Below are 21,644 nucleotides of genomic sequence, written 5' to 3'. Positions count from 1 at the left end.
TGCCTCACTGATCACATTTGCAAATTTATGGATAGTTTATGTTTTTTTCATTTTTGTACAAAAACATGGCATCAAAATGAAATATATAAGGTAGAAAACATTCTATATTTGAATGGCATTCATTTCAAAGACAGTTAATTGGAGAAGTTAAGATATTTAACTGAAAAATAATTTCTGGAAGAAAAAAAAACCAAAAAGCTACAACTAATTATTAAGTACATAACATTTTTTTAAAAAAAGAATAGCATTTCTTTCATTGTTTCTATAATTAGTTGAAATAAAATTTTTAGTTGATAAAGAACCAATAAGATGAATGAATCTAATGGAAAATCTCAACGCTTGCTTTTTCATGCTTTAAAATTGATAAAATGCTAATTAGGTACAACTCTTAATTTAAAATAACGAATTATATGGATTACTAATAGACATTAAAAATTTGGAAATGGCTAGAGGATCATCAGTTTAAATACTATTGAGTTAAATGCAAAAAAAAAGAAAATTCTTTGAAGCACACTAAAAAATAAAATAAAATTTAATAGATGTCAAATGAAATGCATAATCTACATAACACACAAACTTACCAATTAATAAAAAATAGTTACTCACTTTTTCAATATGTTTTTGTAAATTTCTAACACCACTTTCTCTACAGTATGCTTTTATTAGTTTTTGCAAAGCATCTTTCTCAATTTTAACTTGTTCATTAGATACACCAGTAGATTCTCGTGCTTGAGGAATAAGATAATTCTAAAAATGAAAGGTAATTTTATCATTATGGAAATATAATTATATTTTCCATAATATAACTCTGCAAGCACTAATATCTGATGGTTACTAATTTTTATTTTATAATAAAAGAATATGGAATATTTAATTTTCTTAACTTTTTAATATTTAAAACTTTAAGTATATATATATAAAACAAAAGATTATTCTCAAATGCCAGAAGTAATGAAAGCTAGGGGAGGGAAGCAATAATAACATTCTATTCTCTGCAAAAAAAATAAAGTATTAAAGAAAGAAACATAATATGATGAAAAATGTCTACATGATTTTTTAAAGAAACAGGAACTCAAAAATATTTCTTTGCCTTCATTTTTAAAAGAGGGTGAAAAATAGTACGGCTGAGAAAAGTGGAATAAAATCATACTTGCCAACATTGGAGAAATAAAGTAACAGAGACTTTACTAGTGACATTTTTTAGACTACATGTATAATTTTGATATATCATGCACAAACATGTAAGTAAAAAATAGAAATGAAAAATTGGAAATGATATAATCACTTACATTAAAGGCAATAAAAATATGTACATAAATCTCAAACTAAAGAAGATTTATTTAAAGCATAAATCATTATTTCTTATACAATAAGCGCTCAATATCAAAATAGTTTTCATAATTTTTAATAAGTTTTATTTTATAGAATTTTCACATATTCATGTTTCGAACATAAGTAGCTGATTTGGCTCTGATTAGGAAATTTTTATTAAAGTTATGTTCATAACAGTTACCAGAAAAATTAGTTTTTATAAAAAGCAAGCTTACAAGCTTTTTATCAGAAAGTGATAAGTGAAACTGGGAAAATGTCCCTAACATAACATCCCTAACATAATATCTGTAATATTTTGGANGAGAGATGTTTTTCCAACTCAATGGAACAAAACTGGAACTGAAGTAATATTCACAAGATATAAGTTTAATATCATTCATAATGACAAATTATTTAGCGATTGGTAAAAATTATATAATAGTTTTCTTTCTTATAAGGGAAGAAGACACTATTAAGCTGTATTCCAACTCACAATATTTTTTTATTCTATAAAGTGAACAATTTTACAAATATAAAGATGATATGATTTAATTTATGAAATAAACAATAAGTAAATTCAATTAATTCTCTATAAATTACTATGCATTTAATAAACATTATTTCTAAATATTACATGCTAAAATAGAAGGCAATTATGAACATTTTTGTTCTAATTTAAAGTAAAAAATTGGAAAAAAAATGAGAGTATACAGTTGTTTCAAAATTATCAAAGAAATATAATGGATGCCTCACTGATCACATTTGCAAATTTATGGATAGTTTATGTTTTTTTCATTTTTGTACAAAAACATGGCATCAAAATGAAATATATAAGGTAGAAAACATTCTATATTTGAATGGCATTCATTTCAAAGACACTTAATTGGAGAAGTTAAGATATTTAACTAAAAAATAATTTCTGGAAGAAAAAAAAACCAAAAAGCTACAACTAATTATTAAGTACATAACATTTTTTTAAAAAAAGAATAGCATTTCTTTCATTGTTTCTATAATTAGTTGAAATAAAATTTTTAGTTGATAAAGAACCAATAAGATGAATGAATCTAATGGAAAATCTCAACGCTTGCTTTTTCATGCTTTAAAATTGATAAAATGCTAATTAGGTACAACTCTTAATTTAAAATAAAGAATTATATGGATTACTAATAGACATTAAAAATTTGGAAATGGCTAGAGGATCATCAGTTTAAATACTATTGAGTTAAATGCAAAAAAACAGAAAATTCTTTGAAGCACACTAAAAAATAAAATAAAATTTAATAGATGTCAAATGAAATGCATAATCTACATAACACACAAACTTACCAATTAATAAATAATAGTTACTCACTTTTTCAATATGTTTTTGTAAATTTCTAACACCACTTTCTCTACAATATGCCTTTATTAATTTTTGCAAAGCATCTTTCTCAATTTTAACTTGTTCAATAGATACACCAGTAGATTCTCGTGCTTGAGGAATAAGATAATTCTAAAAATGAAAAGTAATTTTAATCATTATGTAAATATAATGATATTTTCCACAATATAACTCTGCAAGCACCAATATCTGATAGTTACTAATTTTTCTTTTATAATAAAAGAATAAAGAATATTTTATTTTCTTAACTTTTTAACATTTAAAACTTTAAGCATATACATTTAAAACACAGGATTATCCTCAAATGCCAAAAGTAATGGGAGAAATAGGGGAGAAATAATAACATTCTATTCTCTGCAAAACATCTCTGTAGTATCAACTCTGCAGTATTAAATGAAGAAAACAGACAATACGATGGAAAATGTTTACATGATCCCACACTAAATTTAATTCCGTTCATAAAATTTTTTTAAAAAGAAGGGACCGAACGTGGTTCGGATAATGAAAATATCGGATAATTGGAAAGTTGTTTAAAATCTAGTTTAAATGATTATTATTTATGCACTAGCTTCCCTTCTCATTTTTTCCAAACTTAGGTTTGGCAGTACTATCTAAAATAGCTCTGGCGTGTTTAAAAGTATTCTTTTTTTCAATTTTGAAATGTTTTTTATTTATAAATTTTTTTATTTTGAATTTTTTAAATCATATTTCAGCTTTTTATAATTTTTTTGTCAATGACTGATTTTACCACATTTTTCTTTATTTTCCATTGCAAAAGAAATCCAGCAAAGACTTTTGTTTCAAAGAAATGCTCTTTTTTTTGAGCAGCTATATCCCTTATTCTTTTTAAATAAATCAACTGAACTGGATCAACATCATTTTGACTTTCTAGACTTTCAAATTGAAGTTTGCACTCTTGGAAAATAATTAAGAGGGGTAAAGGGGTAAGTAGGTTTAACTGTATAATAATACATGTATAAAATGGCTACTAAAACAGGTTGTAAATTAAATATGGTCATCAAATGTAGTGGATATTATTTATTCTTCTAAGTATAGAAAAATTGTCAATAATTTAAAAAGTATTCTAAACTTTAAAAAAAAAAAAAATTAAAAAAAGAATTCGGACATAGTTTGGATAATTGGACGTTCGAATAATCGGCGCTCTACTGTATATGATTAAATTGCTGCTATAAGTCTACAAACAAAATATATATCATTAATATTTGAATATGAAAAACATTTATATATTTTTATTTTTTGCAACACAGAAGAGAATGAAGATTGGTAGAGAAAAAGCCCCCATAAAGATAGACAAAATGCCCCACACAGAATGGAATGTTCGCCCTTGAGAATATCAACAAGTTTCACCTCAGCAATGGATATTTTTTCTTCAGCAACATATCCTGAAACTTCAATCATTTCCATACGGTCTCTCAAAGGTTCTGGAATGGTATCTGTGACATTAGCAGTACAAATAAATAGGACCTAAAAAAATTTAATGTTATTGTCATTAGTTTAAAAAAATGAAATGTTATATTTTTAAAAATTATATAGTAATCTCTCTTTAATGCGGTGTATTGCAATTAATATGAACTCATAGAAAAAGGTATTATTGTTTGACGTATCCAAAGTTTGAATAAACAAAAATATCCAATGATTAAAAAAATAACGATAATTACAATATCACAGAATTGTATTTAAATAAGATATTTAAAAAGAAATAGACCAGTCATAAAATGACTTAATTTTAATGATGATCTACAAATTGGATAATATTATAATAAATTAGAAATTTATAAACTTTATTGATAACAATTATATATGAAGGGTTATATAATTTTAAGTTTAGACACAAATTGACCTAAAGAAGGCTTTTAAGAATGATAAAAACATGATTTTTATAAAGGCAATAAGAAGTTTCTGTGTATTGTGCTGTTATTAAAATTATAGAAACTTCTATAGAACTTATCAAAAATCAATATTGAGGATTAGATTGTAAAAATATCCCCATAAATAACAACTTATGTCTTTAATATATGTGCTTTTTATCTAATTTTTATTTAATATAATAATTTTTATTTTATTTAATAATTTATGCACTTTATATTGACACATACACTGATGGAACCAAATAAAAATTAGTGGTGACTGTTTACTTAAATTGGTTGAATTTCACCTGATTTCTAAAATCTTGTGATTTTAAAATTAACAATCTAAAATAAGATTTTAATTAGTTTAGAAAGCAGAAAAATTTACTGGTGTCCTCTAATTGGACTTTGAAGCAACCGAAATTGTGAAAAATATTTCAAATTAAAGATGAAATGAAAACTTTGGTATACATAAGAAATACTAAAAGATTAAAGTCACATTATATACTCAGTCACACGTGCAATAAGGCATTTACTCAAACTTATAATGATGAGAATTAAAAGAAACTGAGCAATTATAAAAAAAGAACGGAAAATTTATTATTGGGGCAATCAATGCTATAAATGTGAGAAAAGAAATGTAAAGATATTTATGGAAAAGAGATTTTAAAAATTGTTAAAATAAGTGGTTATTATTAATATGAAATAAATTTTACATGCATTGCAAAAAGGTATCTCAAGTCATTGCATACAGTACAAATATTATAAAAACACTGCCAAAAAATGCAGTTTAAAAATTAAATCTTAAAAATTAGTTTACAAGATTTTGAATCTGCCCTATTTGGAACTTTATTACATTCATGTAGCATATTTATAATTACATACTTTAATACATTGAAAAGTAAAATCCTTAAACTATAAGCTGTGTATAGTACATAAATATCTTAGTAAGTTATGATACAGAATATTTGTAAAATGAACTTTTCTGTTTTGTTCTATTGCATGAGATTTTTAAATGGATCTTGAAAATTGTCACATCGCTGATTTCAAATCTGTAATCAGTTTCTCTCCATTAGCTCCAGTATTTTTTCAAATAACATTTTTAGTCAAAATGTACAAGTTTAAAAACATTTATAACAGGAGGTTGCACAAATGTTGCGACAAACTTCCAGGGGAGTTAGGGCACATTAGAAGGATTAAAATTGTACAGGAACACACGCCCTGAATTCCTATCGTATGCCACTCTGGATTTTTCCTATTACTAGCTATTTTTTGGGTGCTTCTGAACAGGTCAGGAAATAACAGGCATAAGGAAAGGGCCCCAATCTACATAGGATGACATTTCTGAGCATGAGTTCCTATGCAATAATAATCCTGATGATGTGCCATAACTCTCCTAAAAGTTTGTCATAATATTTATGAGACCTTCCATTAAATATGTTTTTAAACATACATGTCTACAGAAAATAGACTAAAAATATGATTTAAAAAAAATTGTAGCATTAAGAACTAAACTAATTTTAGATTTGAAGTCCCAACACCCAAATCAGGCAAGAACATAAGATCAAAGATAGTAGCATAAGTGCAACAAAAAATTTGCTCTCCAGTGTTATCATTGGAATTTTTTGAGAAGGGAGATGAATGGGTAATTTTATGTTTTTTATGCATCATTTCCTATATTAATTTAAATTTTTCTGAATGTGTTAGGTTACTTATATTTTATGACATGCTTTACACCTTCAGTGCATTAAACAAAAGTTAGTAAACATGTTGATATAAATGTGAATTATTCCAGTTTGCAATAACGACATTCACAAACATTAATATGAAAAGTAATTTTCTTTAAAAATTATAATTATTTCAAGATTATTCTATAGCTGATAATGAAATCTGCAATCGGAAGAAGATCTACAGATTCAAATATTGTTTTCATAAAATTTAATTTAGGGATTGGGTATTGTTTTAAACATTTGGGGGAAAAAGTTAAGGAAATAAACATAAGCGCAGTTTACTTTTGATAAATCTACAGATACATCCAAGTAATGATCTAAGAAGTTTGAATTTTGTTCCGGATCTAAAACTTCTAATAATGCAGATGAAGGATCACCTTGATATCCCCGGCCAATTTTATCAACCTAAATTCAGATTAAATAAATAATATTAACATAAATACAATGCATAAAAATGCAAAATAAAAGTATAACTCAATAACAGAATTTATGAAAAATAATATCAACAATTTTCAAGTCAGTCTGAAGCAAACTTTAAGCATGACATTTTCATACAGAGAAAGTTTTGTTCCAATAAACTTAGAGTGAAAACCTGCCATGCTAACCCCTTTTAAGTTGAACACCTGTTTATGTTAACAACTATTATCAAGAACTGAATCAAACCTATATAACAAAAAGGTGCAAAATCTTTGTAACCTGATCACCCATATTGACACCAGAAAAAAAAAAAATTCAGAAATTTTCTTTATCATTTATGCATTAGAATTTCCTTAAATTCCTAAAACATTACAAAGGAAAAAAAAAGAAGAAAAAAAAACACAAAAGGATTATATAGTACTACATAAAAACCTTTGGGAGTTCATCTTATGGAATATCTATTAAGGGCATTTTTACAACAAATATTATTTTGCATATATATATGTATAAAAAAAATTTAAAATGTTGAAACACACATAATGTTTGCTAATTTTTTATGCATTCTTGTGCATTGACATATTAAGAAATTATTTATAATAAAAAACTGGCATTCATTATCATCAATTAAAAAAAATTTAATCAGTTCAATATTAAATCTATGTCAGTTTAATACTAAATCTATATCTGTATGCTCCCGANCATAAAAATACAAAATAAAAGTATAACTCAATAACAGAATTTATGAAAAATAATATCAACAATTCTCAAGTCAGTCTGAAGCAAACTTTAAGCATGACATTTTCATACAGAGAAAGTTTTGTTCAAATAAACTTAGAGTGAAAACCTGTCATGTTATCCCCCTTTTAAGTTGATCACCTGTTTATGTTAACAACTATTATCAAGAACTGAAATAAACCTATATAACAAAAAGGTACAAAATGTTTGTAACCTAATCACCCATATTGACACCAGAAAATCTTTATCATTCATGTATTAGAATTTCTTTAAATTCCTAAAAGAGTACAAAGGAAGAAAAAAAGAAAAGAAAATGCAAAAGGATTATATAGTACTACATAAAAGCCTTTGGAAGTTCATCTTATGGAATATCTATGAAGGCATTTTTATAACAAATATTATTTTGCATATATATGTATAAAAAAAAATTAAAAATGTTGAAACACGTATAATGTTTGCTAATTTTTTATGCATTCTTGTGCATTGACATATAAAGAAATTATTTATAATAAATAACTGGCATTCATTATCATCAATTTAAAAAAAACTAATCAGTTCAATATTAAATCTATGTCAATTTAATACTAAATCTATGTCTGTATGCTCCTTATTGCCAACTCCTCAACCCTGAGGAATTCACAGCGTCGCGGCTTGACACTAACCTAGCTTCCTCCAGCAGCATTGCTTAAAATTTTTGGTTCCCCTTCATTGACTTGGCACTTTACAGCTCCTCATTGATTATTCTCAAGCAGTTAAATGAACAATTTCAACAACAGAAATGGACAATTTCAGAAATAGAAATTGGGCTGTGTGCAAAAATCTTTTAAGTTAATTCAAAGGAAATACTTGAGTACTGAAAAATCATTTTAAAAATTCAAATGAACACATAAAGATGGACGTGTACCTTTATTTCAAATTTTAAAAGTGACCTTAATTTAAAACAATGTGTCACAACTACACACTAACTTTTTGTTTTAATATCTGTTCAGACTAATTTTGGTTTTATTTTACTCAATGTGTTGAAAATAATAAATTTTTGAATAACATTTTACAGTAAATATGTAAAATATTCTCATATCTTTAACAAGTACAAAATAATTCAAATATACACATAAATGAGCAAAGCATAGAAAAACACAAGTAATTTAAATCCATAGAACAACTAGAAATTAAAAACTCACTTCATCAATCAAAATAAGGGGATTTTCTGTTTTAGTTTTCTTCAAACATTGGATAATTTTCCCAGGCATTGCACCTATATAAGTTCGTCTGAAAATAAAAGGGTGTGTAAAAATAAAGTAGTTAAGAAACTTAAAAGGAAGTTTCTAAACTATGGGTGCATAACACAGATCTTAACTTTGAATTTAATTAAACATTTTTTAATTAAATTTTTAAAATTTACAGATTTAATTAATAATCCTGCCTAGTGACAGAAATAAATATAAATTATTGCAAACGTTTTCTATAAATACCTCATAAACATTATTTTTCCTAATCAAAAGGACACCAATTTTGGGTATGGAATTTGGTATGGGTATGCAATTTAGAATTGGAATTGATTCTTCATACATACTATTAAATGAATGAGAATGTTTTTTAAATAATATTTACATGTGCAAATAAAAATAAGAAAATAAAGTTTCAATAAGCTGATTATTTGATAACAACCATAACAAATTTCTTCAATTAATTGTTATATTTTACAGTGAAAAAGATTTTTAGAAAACATAATCTAGAGTTACGATGCATATCCAAATTCAATGATCCAAACAGATGTATTATTTTAACAGAAAATAGATGAAAGTTAGAACTTTAAATTTATTTATTCAAATAATATTTGAAATCTTTTAAAACATTTTCTAAGGATTTAAAAAAATATATATTTTGCAATAGAATGCCATTTTATCCCATATGAAATAGCCAACTTACTGAATCATGTAATGAACACAAGGCAGATAGTTTTTCCCCTGAATTTATTGTTTAAGACAATATGTTGTTCTACAGGTCAATAAAAAAAAACTGCTATAAGGTAAACATTTTTAAATTGAAGAATACTTTGCATAAGTAATAAATATTTAGCACATATAACATAAATATTTATAGAATTTAAAATAAACTATAGTTAATATTTATAGAATACGCCCCACTTCTTTAGATGCACCCAATCTAAAAAAATAATTTAACTAAAAGCATACCTATGTCCTTTTATTTCAGCAATGTCAGTCATTCCTCCTACACTAAATCGATAATACTGCAATAAAAACCAGAAAGTTCACCAGAAATTGAAAATCATGGAATAGTCACATACACTACATTTTAAATTTTACTTACATTTCTATTTAAAGCACGGGCAATAGATTTAGCAATACTTGTTTTACCAACACCTGGAGGACCATGGAAACAAAGTATTTTACCTTGGGTACTTCCTCTTAGTTTGCTTACAGCAATAAATTCCTATTGAAAAAGAGAAATGAATGAAACTCTTATAATTAATAACAATAGAAAATAATACAGTAATGGATTCCCAATGAAAAAAAAAATTATTCAGTATTTATTAAAGTATATAAAACCACAACATTTACTAATCTTAACTGATAAACAGTACTACTTTCATAGTAAATTACCTTGTCACAACCTGTAATCATTAGCTTGTTATAGAATATTTGCTATAGATGCATGTATAAAAAAATGAAGGAAATAACAATAAGAACTAACCCTTAATTGCACCATATAAACAGCATGGCCCTATTAAGTATTTGGTAAAATACTTAATACTTAATAATAATAATAATAATTACATAGTCATATTTGAATTTTTTAAAATTATAATTAATAATTATATTTACCTATCATAATTAATTAATATACGAGAGCATGTACTTAAGTTTTTAGAATCTGGAAACAAAAACACAGCTTTTTTCAGCACAGTCAATTTGTTTATTAAAATTCAAGCATTTACGCGATCGTCTGCATTTATAGAGCATCAAAAGCTGTGAAATTCTATTAACTGAGATTTTTCAAAAGACCTAAGTGTTAAGTAATTATAGAGATGTCGAAGGAATTTTAGAGCCAAAATTTTTCATGAATTTAGACAAGGTTTGACACACAAACAGTGTAGCGATAGAATGAAATTGACGTTTGGCAGTGAAGCACCATCGAAAACAACAATTTACAACTGGTTAAAAGAATTCTCCCGCGGTCGTGAGGATCTCAGTGGTTGAGAGGATCAACCAAGAAATGCTGTGACTCAAAAAACATTGAAGCTGTGAGAAAACTAATTGCTTCTGATTGTCACATGACATATGATGAAATAGAAACATCTTTGCACATTTCAAGGACTTGCGTATATTGAATTTTATATGATCATTTAAAGGTGAGAAAAGTGTGTTCCCACACTTTATTTCACGCTCAAACAGATACTCATGTGAAATGATGCCAGGAAAATCCAAAAAAATTCAACCTCAGGTGCCTCTAAACATGTGTACGATATCATAACATGTGACAAAACCTGGATTTATACTTATGACCCTGAAACAAAACAACTTTCCACTGTTTAGGTATTTCCAGATGACCCAAGGCAGATAAAAGTTGTTCGGTCAAGGAGTGCTTCCAAAAAAATTATTGCATCTTTTTTTGGTAAATCTGACTACATTGCAACCGTTCCTTTGGAGGATTGTAAAACAGTCACTGCTCTTTGGTATATCACAATTTTCTTGGCTTAATTAGTTACAGAGGTAAGAAAAAAACTACTCAAAACGTCACATCATTTTGCACAAAGACAATGCAAGCTCACACAAAGCTTCGCTAACTATGGATTATTTGAAGCACAAAAAAATTGAATTGATGACTCATTGTCCGTATTCACTGGACTCTGCTCCAAATGACTTCTTTTTATTTCCGTTTACAAAAAATAAAATGCATGGTCAACGTTCTAACAACCCAGAAGAGGCAGTTGTGGCATACAAATGCCATGTTTCTGCTGTGCCACGTTCAGAGTGGCATAAATGCTTCGAGAATTGGTTTATTTGAATCCAAAAATTTATCAATGCTGCAGGAGAATACTTTGAGAAGCAATAAAACATATACTTTCAGTAAGAAATTATTTCTTGTATTACCTTCTAAAAAAGATACTCATAGTATCTGATGGGAAGTAAGCATGATATATTTCTGGATCATTAAGGGTTAGTACAAGAATTTCTCAATTTTTTTAAAACTTTATTTCTAAAAAAAAAAAAAAATTGTGAGANATGCCTACAAAAAAACATAAGTATATTAAACAATTGTAGAGGACAGTTACCAAAATTCTTTTCTTCACATCTTCCATCCCATAGTGATCCTCTTCCAGAACTTGAGATGCTCGATCTAAATCCATATTTTCTTCACTAGTTTTTCCCCAAGGTATACTTGTCAACCAATCCAAATAATTGCGAGTAACCCTGTTATTAAAAAATGTTTAAAGATAACGCTTAGAAAGTTTTCTTAAAAAATAGCTTTTTTTCTATAAAAAATTGTCTAATATTAACTTACTATGATATAATAATAATAATCTAATATTATCTATAATCTAATGTTATCTAGCATAATCTAGTGTTATCTAGCATAATCCATTATTATCCCTACACAATAACATGCCTATAATCTTATATTAACTTACTAACTAATAGACATTCTAATATAAACAAATAATTTACGATTTTGCATAAATAAATGTGGTATAATAACAAACTTTTTTAAGTAAGTTTTGTAAATTTAGTAAGAAGGGGATAGAAGGACAGAATGACACAAAATAAAATGGCATAAATAATTGAGACAAACAACATGCAGTGGAAAATCGCAAGTCAAAAGTCGTCTAAACTTCAACTAAAAGATATTTTTCGTATAATGACCTTTAAGGTATATAAAAATCAAAACATGCGATATACAGCTGAAACGTAAACCTTGGTGTTGTATAGAATTTTGTGTTACATCAATCATTTCTCACAACATTAAACTTACCAGCTAAACATGTTAATATATGTCTGAAACAGTCTATTATTAATGCTTTAAAATAATTTTTATATACAAACACAGTAAACTTCCGATTATCCGTGTTCACGTTTTTTCTTTTTTGGCAATGTTAAACAACATAGGATTTAGAAATGAGATTAAATAAATTCATCGAGATGGAACTATTTTAAAAGTTTTGATAACAACGTTCTAGCAAACATTCATGTTCATTGCCCAGGGTCTACATTTAAACATTGTAGCTTTAACAGCAATACTTAAGTAAAAGCAAGCATTGAAAGGGTGAAAATGACTAGGCCAGTGATTCTCAACCACTGTGCCGCGGCACTTTTGTGTGCCGCCAAATATTAAAAACGATACAATAAAAATTATAATGGTCTTTTTATTATGAGTAAAGTTTAAATTAAAGAAAAGTGTATATATATATATATATNTTTATAATTTTTCCACGCTTTAACCGCGTGAATATCTTTGTCAGCGATTGTCTTGTCTCGGACAATCTCGAAATGAGTTAAAATAAGATGGAAGTGTTTAAACTGTCTTCGACACACAATTTTAAAAAAATGTTGAAATGAGTAGGAAAATTAACGACTATTAAAATTATTAATAACAAAGAAAAGCAAGCTAAATATTAACTTTCAAGCAGAAATAAAAGCTAATCATTAAAGTAAGCTATGCAATTAATAAACAAACTAACAATGGATAACTAAAAAACAAATATATAAAAAACAAACTGACAAAGGATAACTAACAAAAAAAGAAGCTAACAATTAATAATTAGCAAAACGACTAGTTAACAAGAAATCACAAGAAAATAACAGTTAATATAAAAAAAACTAACAGTTAATAGCTATAGAAAACAAGCTAACAATTAATAACTACAAAAAAATTTTAAAAAAAACTGTTACTAACTAATAAGAAATTAGTTGAAAGAAATAATTATTCCTTTAATAAACGTGCTTTTGTAGCACATATTATTTTATTTCACATTCAAAATTATTATCACAAACTAACTATTTAACACAGTGTATTATAGGTAAGTAAACAACTTTTAATCTAATTTTTTTATTGTGTGCCGTCAAATTTCGAAATCGCTGAAAGTGTGCCGCAACAAAAAAAAGGTTGAGAATCACTGGACTAGGCATTCATAAAAAGCCAGGCAAGATGAGTCATGATTTACAGTTGAACTACAAGGGTGGGATGAAGTTCAAATTTCAATGAATAGATTCTGCACCCGTCAAAGCAGTTTCTTCTCCTAGATCATATTGTTGCTATTCAGAGCAATGGTATTTATAGTAATTAAAGAAATGTAGTTTTTTTTTTTTTTTTTTTTTTTTTTTTTTTTTNTTTTTTTGTTTTTTTTTTTTTTTTTTGACTTGCTTTCAAATGCTGAATGGGATGAGCTATCCTCAGTTGTTTGTTTAGTTCACATGTAACACATTCTTGGAACTCTTATCAGTTATAAAATTGATAACTTACAAAAGAGGGTGGTCCCCACACAACACTCATACCCCTGAAGGAAAAAGAATGACACAGGGCCTTGAATTATTCATGGGCTATATGCATGATTTCAAAATTGTTGTCAGTTGTTTATTTTAAGTTTTGTTATTGATAAGAACATCTAAAAATCATGTTTGCACAGTAACTTATTATAAGAACTAATTTATGTGTTCTGAACATCGTTTTGTACATTAATTTTTCAATAGTGCATAAACACCCAAGTTAAACCATACGATGATTCAATTGTGATGCAAATGATCAGGGAATAAAACATTTAGATCACGCTAAGAAAAAAAAAGTTATGATACAGCTCTATCATATATGGAAGGACTAATTCAATACATAGAGAAACTATGCAAAGCAAGAACAATAAGCAGTTAAAAACTTCCCACTTGGAATTCGATAATCCTACCACAGGCTGCTTTATTCCTCCCATCTAAGTTCAAATATGGGACTTGGTATTGTAATAGGTTAGAAAAATAATTATTTGTCACTTTTCATTTCAGTTCTATTGCTTATAAATATATTTACCTATCCCTGAAAGCTGAAACTCTCACATGAGAAAATACATGTTTTACTTAAATCATAAATTTTTTAAAAACTAAAAAAGCTAAACTGTAGAATTTTCAATGCATGTCAAGACATAATTTGTACATGCAAAAAATTATAAGAGTATTAGAAATCCATGAGAAAGTCAACATATTTTAAGAAAAAAAGGAAAATTCCAAACAAAATAATCCAATAATCTTGATATAACATTGAATACATCTGATTAGAAATAATCATTTATTTATTTTTTACTTAAGTATTATGTTTATCTATAAATACCAAAGCTAAATAAGTCTATAATTATAGCATTAAACATTTCTAAAATTTCTATAAAACAAAAAATCTAAAAAGAAAATTTTTTTACGACAAAAATTATGTTGATTTTAAGACACCTTCAGTTAAAACACAATTTTATTTATAAAATTTGAAATTGTCTACAGAATATTAATTGAAAAAATGCATCAATTTGAATTAACAAAACAATTTATTAACCATACCCAAATTCTGAAGAATGGTTGTCTAATAGAGATAACTTATTGAGCTCCTCATCAATTACTTCCATAACTGCTTCTGGCACTGCCAAATTCTTAAAGAGAAAAAGTGAAACTTTACTTAATTTAGTGGTCTTTTTGAATCAGTAAATGAGATTGAACAAAAAAGTAGAACAAGTTCATTTAATTCTAAAAACAACTTAAATTTCATTTACTGCATAGATTAACATGGTTTTTCAAAGCTCTTTTGCCAAGGGGAAAAAAAAAACACAGATTAAATGCTTGAAGCAAAGCTGTAATAAATTGCACACGCCATTTTGCTGTAAAGATTTATTTGAGTCTTAGAACGGATAAATAATTAAAATATTTTAAAATTACTAAATGTTTTAGAAAATCGCTAAAATTGGTGAAATTTGTCTACCTAGATGAAAATTATCAAAACCAATGGCTTATTCCAATTTTTTTGGAAATTTTTATGAGCCCTAATGAGAACTTTCAAGCAGCCTTTGTGTAAGTTTTTAAATATTAAAAAATTAGACCACAAACCCATTTCTCGATACTGTAGCTTTTCTTTATATTGATGTTTTGTGCCATTTTCAGAATAAATATAGAGGATGCTGACTAATGATAGGCTAAATTTGACCTAACAGCCATGAATAACTCTGGGAAACACAAATCAGTTATGAAAATAACATATTTGCAAGCAAAAAAAGAAGAAAAAAACACAATTTCCCGTGCTACTACAGACCAGGGTTGGGTTTTTGCCGTCAAAAACTGGTTTTTGACATGACAGTGGTAAAAACCGTGATTTTACCGGTAAAAACTGTCAAAAACCTACTGTTTTCTTTAATTTATGGCATATAGCGGACAATATATTATTTTAACTTAATTGCCTTTATAAATGAATGTTGTAAGCAATTGCTATTGATTTTGCAACTATATACATGTATTCTTATAGAAGGATATACATTCATACAGAAATATTGTAATATACTTATTGAAAATAGTGATAATTAACTTTTATCATTATAGCTTGATTTGCAAAGGATTAAAAATTTTGCACTTCTTAATTGTTAGAAATAAACAAACAAACAAAAAAACTTGGAACTATTAATAAATTCAAGAATTCAAGAGAAAAATTTAAAATTTGGCATTTCTTAAATATTAGAAATAAGCTAAACAAAACTTTCAAAACTTGTAACAATATCAAACTCTAAGTCAGGAATGACTTGACATTCTTCAGTAATGTAATATGACAAACAAAATGATGCTTGGAAATGTTGAAAATTTTGTTTAGTATCCTAATATTTTACTTCAAATAGTATGTTTTGATATAATCATGTTGGGAAAATGCAAAAANATAGAACTGGTTTCCCACCTGTGTGTCTAACATGTGTTGGTCTAACTCTGGAGACAGGGTTTTTTTTTTTTTTTATACCGAGGATGCATACCGATTTATTTTTTGCGTCCCAATTTTTCGATTTGATTAAAATGTTTTGATATCAAAGATTAAAAAGTCGGGAAATTTATAAACTTTCTTCAAAAATTTACGCGTCCCGCGGGACTCGTAGCGATCATTTTTTTGCGTCCGATTTCAATTTTTTGCGTATTTTACGCGCAATAGCGCGTAAATGTCTTCCCTGTGTTAAGAAAATATGATGAAAGAAAATAGAATATAACATATCAAAAATTGTTTTTGAAAGGGGTAAATTGATACAGAGTTATTGATATTTATCACATTATTTATAAAGCATGGATATTTCTCAATAAAAAAATATCCAATTTCATTGCCAGCATATAAGTCACTTTTCTGATTTTCTTAAAATTTTGGGATTTTGAAAAGTCGACTTATTGGAATTCACAGTAATAATAATGCTTAAATAATAATAATTTAATTTAATATAGTAACTTCACATTAATTTCTCAATTGAAAAGATAGAATTATTATATAACGAACTTGGCCTAGTATATAGCTTACAGTTCCTTGACTATATTTTAGGTATATACTGTAGTTTTTCATTAGAAAACATAATTATTGGTATTTTAAGTTAAATGCAAAGTTTTGGAAGAAAAAAATATCGCTAAATGAAAATATGTATTGTGTGAAAATTCCAAAATACTGAGAAATTTTTAAAACATATAATTGTTATTGATATTAGAATTTTTTTGTAACTTTATGGTAAATTACTGTTACTACAAATTCCAAAATTAGCCACTTTACAGATTTGTCATAAGTGACTTTTCCATTAAAGAAAAAGAAAAAAAAAAAAAAAAAAGNAAAAAAAAATAAAAAAAAAAAAAAAAAAAAAAAAAAAAGCTTTTATATTTTATTTTATTTTTTCGTGCAAATTTTTAATAACTCAAGGTTTTCTTGATTTCTCTCCCTTATTGGAGCACCTTGTTAATCTAAAACATTTTACACTTCTTATGTTGTAAAATATTAAAATATGATGATTCAATACTCTAATCAGTGAGCAAAATTATTGATTAAAATAATTAAACAAGAAAAATTAATTTTTTTTATTACATAAGATATAATTCTCAGAAACAATCATGATAAGATTAACTTTTCAGGTATCAGCTTTTAGCATAGAAATATTTTAAAATACTTTTAAATTCATGAAACGTTTAAATTTTCTACCATAAAGAAGTATAAAAAAAATTTAAATTATTCAGGTTCTTGTATGATTTGAATAACTTTACTGGAAACAAAGCTTACGGCAGTTTAACTATTTCAGAAATAAAATTTTTTTCATGCTATTTTAAATTTAAAAAAAAAGCACCTTTAATCTTTCACGAAATTTTTCTTCAATAGCATCTTTATCCTCCTTCTCTAGACCAAGCTCCTTTTTAATAGCTTTTAATTGTTCTTGAAGCATATATTTCCGATGCATTGTTTTAACTTTTTCTTCAACCTGGTATAAAAATATAGATTCAAACATTATTTATGAATAGCTTCTAAATTATTGATAATGCAAAATTTAAAATTTTCTGAATTTTACCTCTTTTCCAATTTTTTGTTGTAACTTACTGAGTTCCAATTCCTTTTTTAGCAATGAAAGAGCTAAAAGAAGTCTGTTAGGAATCTGCAAGACATTTGGCAAATGAAAAATCGAATTTTATAACCCATCTGAATTTTATAAGTCTTTTAATTACCCCAAAAATAAAATGACACAAATCCAGACGCATTATTCTAACCCTGCAATACTATTCAACATTAAAACATTTTGCTACTTTAAATTTGACCAGTGGTCTTCAAAATTATAGTATTTAGACAATTTAGCAAAACTATGAGGATCTTTTTCGATTTATATACAAATACAATGCAAATTATTATTTTATAAACCACTAATAAAAAATAAAAAAGATACAAATTCAAATATGAAATGTGTTTAATGGTTTTATTCATTTAACAATATATTTTTTGCTGTCATTTTTTTGTTCTTTTGTCCCCCATCTTTTGAAGTAAACCCTTCATACAACAAATTTTGCAAAGAAATTAATATTTGCTTTAAGTTTATTTTATATTAATTTTGCCTTCTGCTACTAATGAAGATCTTACTTTTTATTAATTTTAAAATAAAATTACATTACTAATAGTATGCTTAAACGTTAATGATAAACTACTATATGTTAAGTATGGAGCATTCAAAACTAAAATTGTTTGTAAAGCAAATTTTGTTACAGTAACAAAGAAGTAACACAGTTCACGCATGATTTAATCTTGATTTAAAGTTACAAGCAAATAAATACTATTAATATGTTTAAATAACTATCAAATACATGCTGTGTGGTACTATGTCAAACATCAAAGAACATTTTGCATTAAAGATAAATTAAAACTAATACTTTCTTTTTTAATTTTTAATGTCTAACCTGAAACAAATATTTGTACTACTTGCAAATAGTTCAACAAAAAACACCTTAAAAGGTCAATAATAAAATGGTGGGGAAAAAAGTTGGTTTTAATGAGCTATGATTTTAAAAATCAAAAGGATTCGATATGTAGCAATTCTTGCTAAAATAACAAAGAATTTCATATTCAAAAACCATGACAAACGAGGTACAGTTGTTATATTTAAAAGACAGAATGAAAAAAAAAAAGAGTTAAAAAAAGAGTTAATAGCTATCATTGGAAAAATTTATCAGCTGTTACAAAATAATATCAAACTTATATTTAATGTCAAAAATAACTAAGCTTACAATTAGAACATAAAAATTATTGCATCATGATGTATTAAAAAAGTTTTTAATATACATCTTTCGTACCTATAAATAAAATCATGATTTAAAATAGAATTGAAATGGAATACCTTGAAAAAATTTTCGAATAACTATGAAATATTTATGTATTCAATGGGATAACTAATAAATTTTTGAATGTTTACAAAAAAAATATTAAATGAGTCTTTAAATAATGCTAAACAAGACTCTTCCTGGAAACTTTCAATACTTGCATGAAAACACCTATATTTGTCTAAAATACTGAAGAGAACTTTTAATTTTTATTTATTGTGGGAGACAAATACCCACCGCCCTAGTGTAAAAAAAAAAGAAGAAAAACAAACAATAAAGCTTACATTTGTTTCTTCTATAATCTGTTGTAACTCATGAGGTTCAGCTCCAGTTAAAGCAGCACCTACATATACGAGAATGACAATACATAGAAAACGAGATGGGAATAAAAAAGAGAAAAGACAAAAACTGGATGTTTCATCAACTATTCATGCAAGTAGCATAAGTAAAATTAACAAATTTATTATTTATAACAGTAATTAAGTCAACTAAAAAAACTAAAGCTAACAAAAACCTGTACTAGCTAAATATATATATATATATATGGGTCATTCTCACGAAAACTGTCATTTTNATATATATATATATATATATATAGCTAGTAATATGTATAATATAGCAAGAAATTCCTTAGTTTTTACACATAAATATTTAAAAAAAAGAAAATCTGCCATGAGAATTAAAAAAAAATTTTAAATTAAAAACTGTTAATCAGAATTAATGCTGAAAAGCTAGGTTTTATCAGCATACTAGAGTCCAGTGGTTGTTTTTAGGAAATTGTATTGCTGTGAGATAATTATAATAAATTTTTTTTAGTTATATAATAATCTAAACTAAAATAGCAAGTTGAAGAAACATCTTGGACAGGATTAAAATTATTATTTAAATCTGAAAATACAGAATGACCTTTGCAGAATTCTTTACAATTAAACAAGTAGCCATAATTTTTCAATGTAATACAGGAAAGGATTACGAGCAACCACAAATTATACAATATTTTACAGAATGAAATCTGTATAAGCTATTTCTGACCAAAAAAAAAAAAATTATGCGTGATTCTCAGAAACTTTACAAATTATTTTTTAAAATATCTATTAAAGGTCTGGCTTTATTTTCATAAATAAATGCATGTTTCTACTGATAGGGCAAGAAAAAAAGAAAAAAAAGCTTACTTTAGAGCATACGACACTATTTTAAAACCTCACATTCACAGTTTATGTACAAAACTATGGAGAATATAATTAAAATTTCTTGTGTTCAACATTTCTTTAGGAAAATTCTAATTATTTCAGGAATAACAGATTTTTTTAAAGGTTTTTATTCAAACAAACTGCTGTAAGTAAGGTGATTTTAAAAAAAAACAAAACAGCCTTTCTGTTGTACATTGTTTAAAAAGATGCCCGAATAAATTTTGTTTCAATAAATTCAAATATTTAGTTAATGTGTTATCTCCATTGCCTAAAGAAAATTCCACATTAGATATGGTGATTTTAAAAACTTTTAACTAGAATGCGAAATCGATTAAAAAAATTCATTTTTTCAAACACATTAAAAATGTTCCATAGAAATGCATTAAATAGAGATACAATTGAAACTTTTAAATCTTCCCGAGCTGAAATTTTGAGTATTTTTATGATTTTAACTTCAGTATATCTAATTCCATAGATACTTTACCTAAGTCAGATAAATATTCAGGATTATCGATAACTCTTTGTCCTGCTTGAATCATTTGCTGAACAGATTCTCTATATAGCGGATTTAATGCTATAATTTCTCTAATTGTTTTTACAATTTCTTGTTGTAATGCCTGAAATGAAATAAAAGGGTAGTTAAAAATGAAATAAGAATAAAAAATTTCCTAAAATAAATAAATAAATGAAAAATGATGACTTTGGTTTAATTATTAATTTAATATTCATTGAGAAAAGTTACACTGTATTTTTAAAAATATAGGAAAATATCTAAATACCTTAATCTCTTCTGTAACTTCATATGGTTCATGCTTCACATTTTCAACTTCAACCATTAAAACTGAACCCAAGTTAATCGTTTCATTGCTTGTTGGTACATTGTTTGTTGGTTCATTGTTGATGATTTTCTTATTTTTACGTTTTCGTCTTCTATGAGAATCTGTACCATTTTCTAAACCATAAATAGAAATAACGATGAGTTTCTATTTGAAACATTTTACTTAATAAAACTTATATTTATATTTAAACTATTACAAGCATATGTCATGACAATAATAATAAGAAAAAAAATGCTAACTTAACAAACTCAAACAATAAAGAAAACTTTCACATATTTTACCAAAAGAATTTCATAATAATCGTGTTACCACAAAATTAGAACTTGATTATTA

At 26.2% G+C, this 21,644-nt stretch overlaps 1 protein-coding gene across 3 annotated transcripts in view; it reads right to left on the bottom strand.

Moving 5' to 3' along the window:
* Nucleotides 1-21,644, bottom strand: part of LOC107455378 (Lon protease) — a 31,332-nt gene that overhangs the window by 5,822 nt on the left and 3,866 nt on the right. For 2 of the 3 annotated variants that reach the window (XM_043047347.2, XM_071178615.1), the window contains exons 5-17: nt 21,252-21,424; nt 20,957-21,089; nt 19,567-19,625; nt 17,989-18,072; nt 17,770-17,901; nt 14,993-15,081; nt 11,740-11,878; nt 9,774-9,896; nt 9,638-9,693; nt 8,624-8,711; nt 6,573-6,695; nt 4,061-4,177; nt 607-747 (exon numbers count right to left, since the gene is read on the bottom strand). In XM_043047347.2, coding sequence (XP_042903281.1) covers nt 607-747; nt 4,061-4,177; nt 6,573-6,695; nt 8,624-8,711; nt 9,638-9,693; nt 9,774-9,896; nt 11,740-11,878; nt 14,993-15,081; nt 17,770-17,901; nt 17,989-18,072; nt 19,567-19,625; nt 20,957-21,089; nt 21,252-21,424 — 1,457 coding nt within the window. Of the gene's footprint in view, nt 1-606; nt 748-2,662; nt 2,804-4,060; nt 4,178-6,572; nt 6,696-8,623; nt 8,712-9,637; nt 9,694-9,773; nt 9,897-11,739; nt 11,879-14,992; nt 15,082-17,769; nt 17,902-17,988; nt 18,073-19,566; nt 19,626-20,956; nt 21,090-21,251; nt 21,425-21,644 lie in introns of all 3 variants that reach the window. The other variant, XM_043047348.2, reaches the window with a different exon arrangement.

The sequence above is a fragment of the Parasteatoda tepidariorum genome, chromosome 3 (genome assembly GCF_043381705.1).
Source record: "Parasteatoda tepidariorum isolate YZ-2023 chromosome 3, CAS_Ptep_4.0, whole genome shotgun sequence".
Classification (NCBI taxonomy): Eukaryota; Metazoa; Arthropoda; class Arachnida; order Araneae; family Theridiidae; genus Parasteatoda; species Parasteatoda tepidariorum.
This window is presented reverse-complemented; position numbering and strand designations above follow the sequence as displayed.